The sequence below is a fragment of the Sinocyclocheilus anshuiensis genome, unplaced genomic scaffold (genome assembly GCF_001515605.1).
Source record: "Sinocyclocheilus anshuiensis isolate Anshui unplaced genomic scaffold, SAMN03320099.WGS_v1.1 scaffold51, whole genome shotgun sequence".
Taxonomy (NCBI): Eukaryota; Metazoa; Chordata; class Actinopteri; order Cypriniformes; family Cyprinidae; genus Sinocyclocheilus; species Sinocyclocheilus anshuiensis.
This window is the reverse complement of record NW_015548296.1, coordinates 6022991-6024099: the sequence shown is the minus strand read 5'-3', so window position 1 is coordinate 6024099 and position 1109 is coordinate 6022991. Positions and strand designations below refer to the sequence as shown.

The 1109-nt window shown below is 34.6% G+C and overlaps 1 protein-coding gene across 1 annotated transcript in view; it reads left to right on the top strand.

Annotated features, from left to right (window-relative positions):
• The window catches only part of LOC107656112 (AP-1 complex subunit sigma-2-like), a 5263-nt gene that overhangs the window by 1589 nt on the left and 2565 nt on the right, over window positions 1–1109 (top strand). The window contains exon 3 of the mRNA XM_016443814.1: window positions 469–577. Coding sequence (XP_016299300.1) covers window positions 469–577 — 109 coding nt within the window. The remainder of the gene's footprint in view (window positions 1–468; window positions 578–1109) is intronic.

Below are 1109 nucleotides of genomic sequence, written 5' to 3'. Positions count from 1 at the left end.
TATATATATATATCAGTATTTTCTCACCAGGATTCACACTGTTAAACACGATTTAAAAAAGTAAGTTGAAATAATATGGGCTGATGATGGCTTCATCAAAAGCATATACCATTGATTAACAACCTCAGTTTAAAATGAAATATTAAAAATCAATTTCCCTAATGAACCTGTCATGTTATATTTGAGTATGGTTGAGGGTTTTTTGTTTTATATATTTGATACAAATGTAAGTTTTTACTGTCAGTTCTCAACTTTTGGTCTATTATATTGCCCAGTGCTACATTAATCACAGTCATATTGCCTTTGATATTGTCAACAAGGTAGATGAGAATGATTGCTCAGGACAAAATGATCTTGTTTTCAATGGTTTGTACTGGGTAGCTTTACACTACAAAGAGGAACAGAGCAAAGCATTTCACTTTCTTTGTACTGTTTGAATTTATGTGGTGAGCTTATTTTGCATTTCAGATATGCCAGCCTGTACTTTTGCTGTGCTGTGGAGGACCAGGAAAATGAGTTGATAACTCTGGAAATAATCCACAGATATGTGGAGCTGCTGGACAAATATTTTGGCAGTGTGAGTGTCAAAATATTTAGTGTTTTTATGTCAGCATTTGCTTTTTAACCTCAAGAAAAATTGCATCTCTCTCTCCAATTACTCGCCCTCATATTGATCCCTCGTACAAAAATGTTTTAAAAATCACCATAAAGTAGTGCTGCATGATCAATCGTAATTTAAATTTCTTCTTCTCTCGATTTATTAAGCATATAATTGTCTGTGATATTTGCCAGCTGGCAATTATTTATCCTGAAAATATTTCATTTTAATTTTGCATTTACTTTATCTTACACTGGTAACAAGCCTCCAATAGCTTTAAAGGGGTCCTATTATGCTCTTTTACAAAGTCTTGATTTTGTTTTGGGGGTGTGCTAGAACAGGCTCTCATACTAGGTTGTTGGAAAAACACATTATTTTTCACATATTTTACATTATTACAACACCTCTCTCCCCAGTCTGGCATGAACGGCTCGAATAGTTCCTGTATCAAATGAAGGCCCGCCTTCTGAAATCCGAAATGTGCTGTGATTGGTTAGCTGGGCCAGTGTGT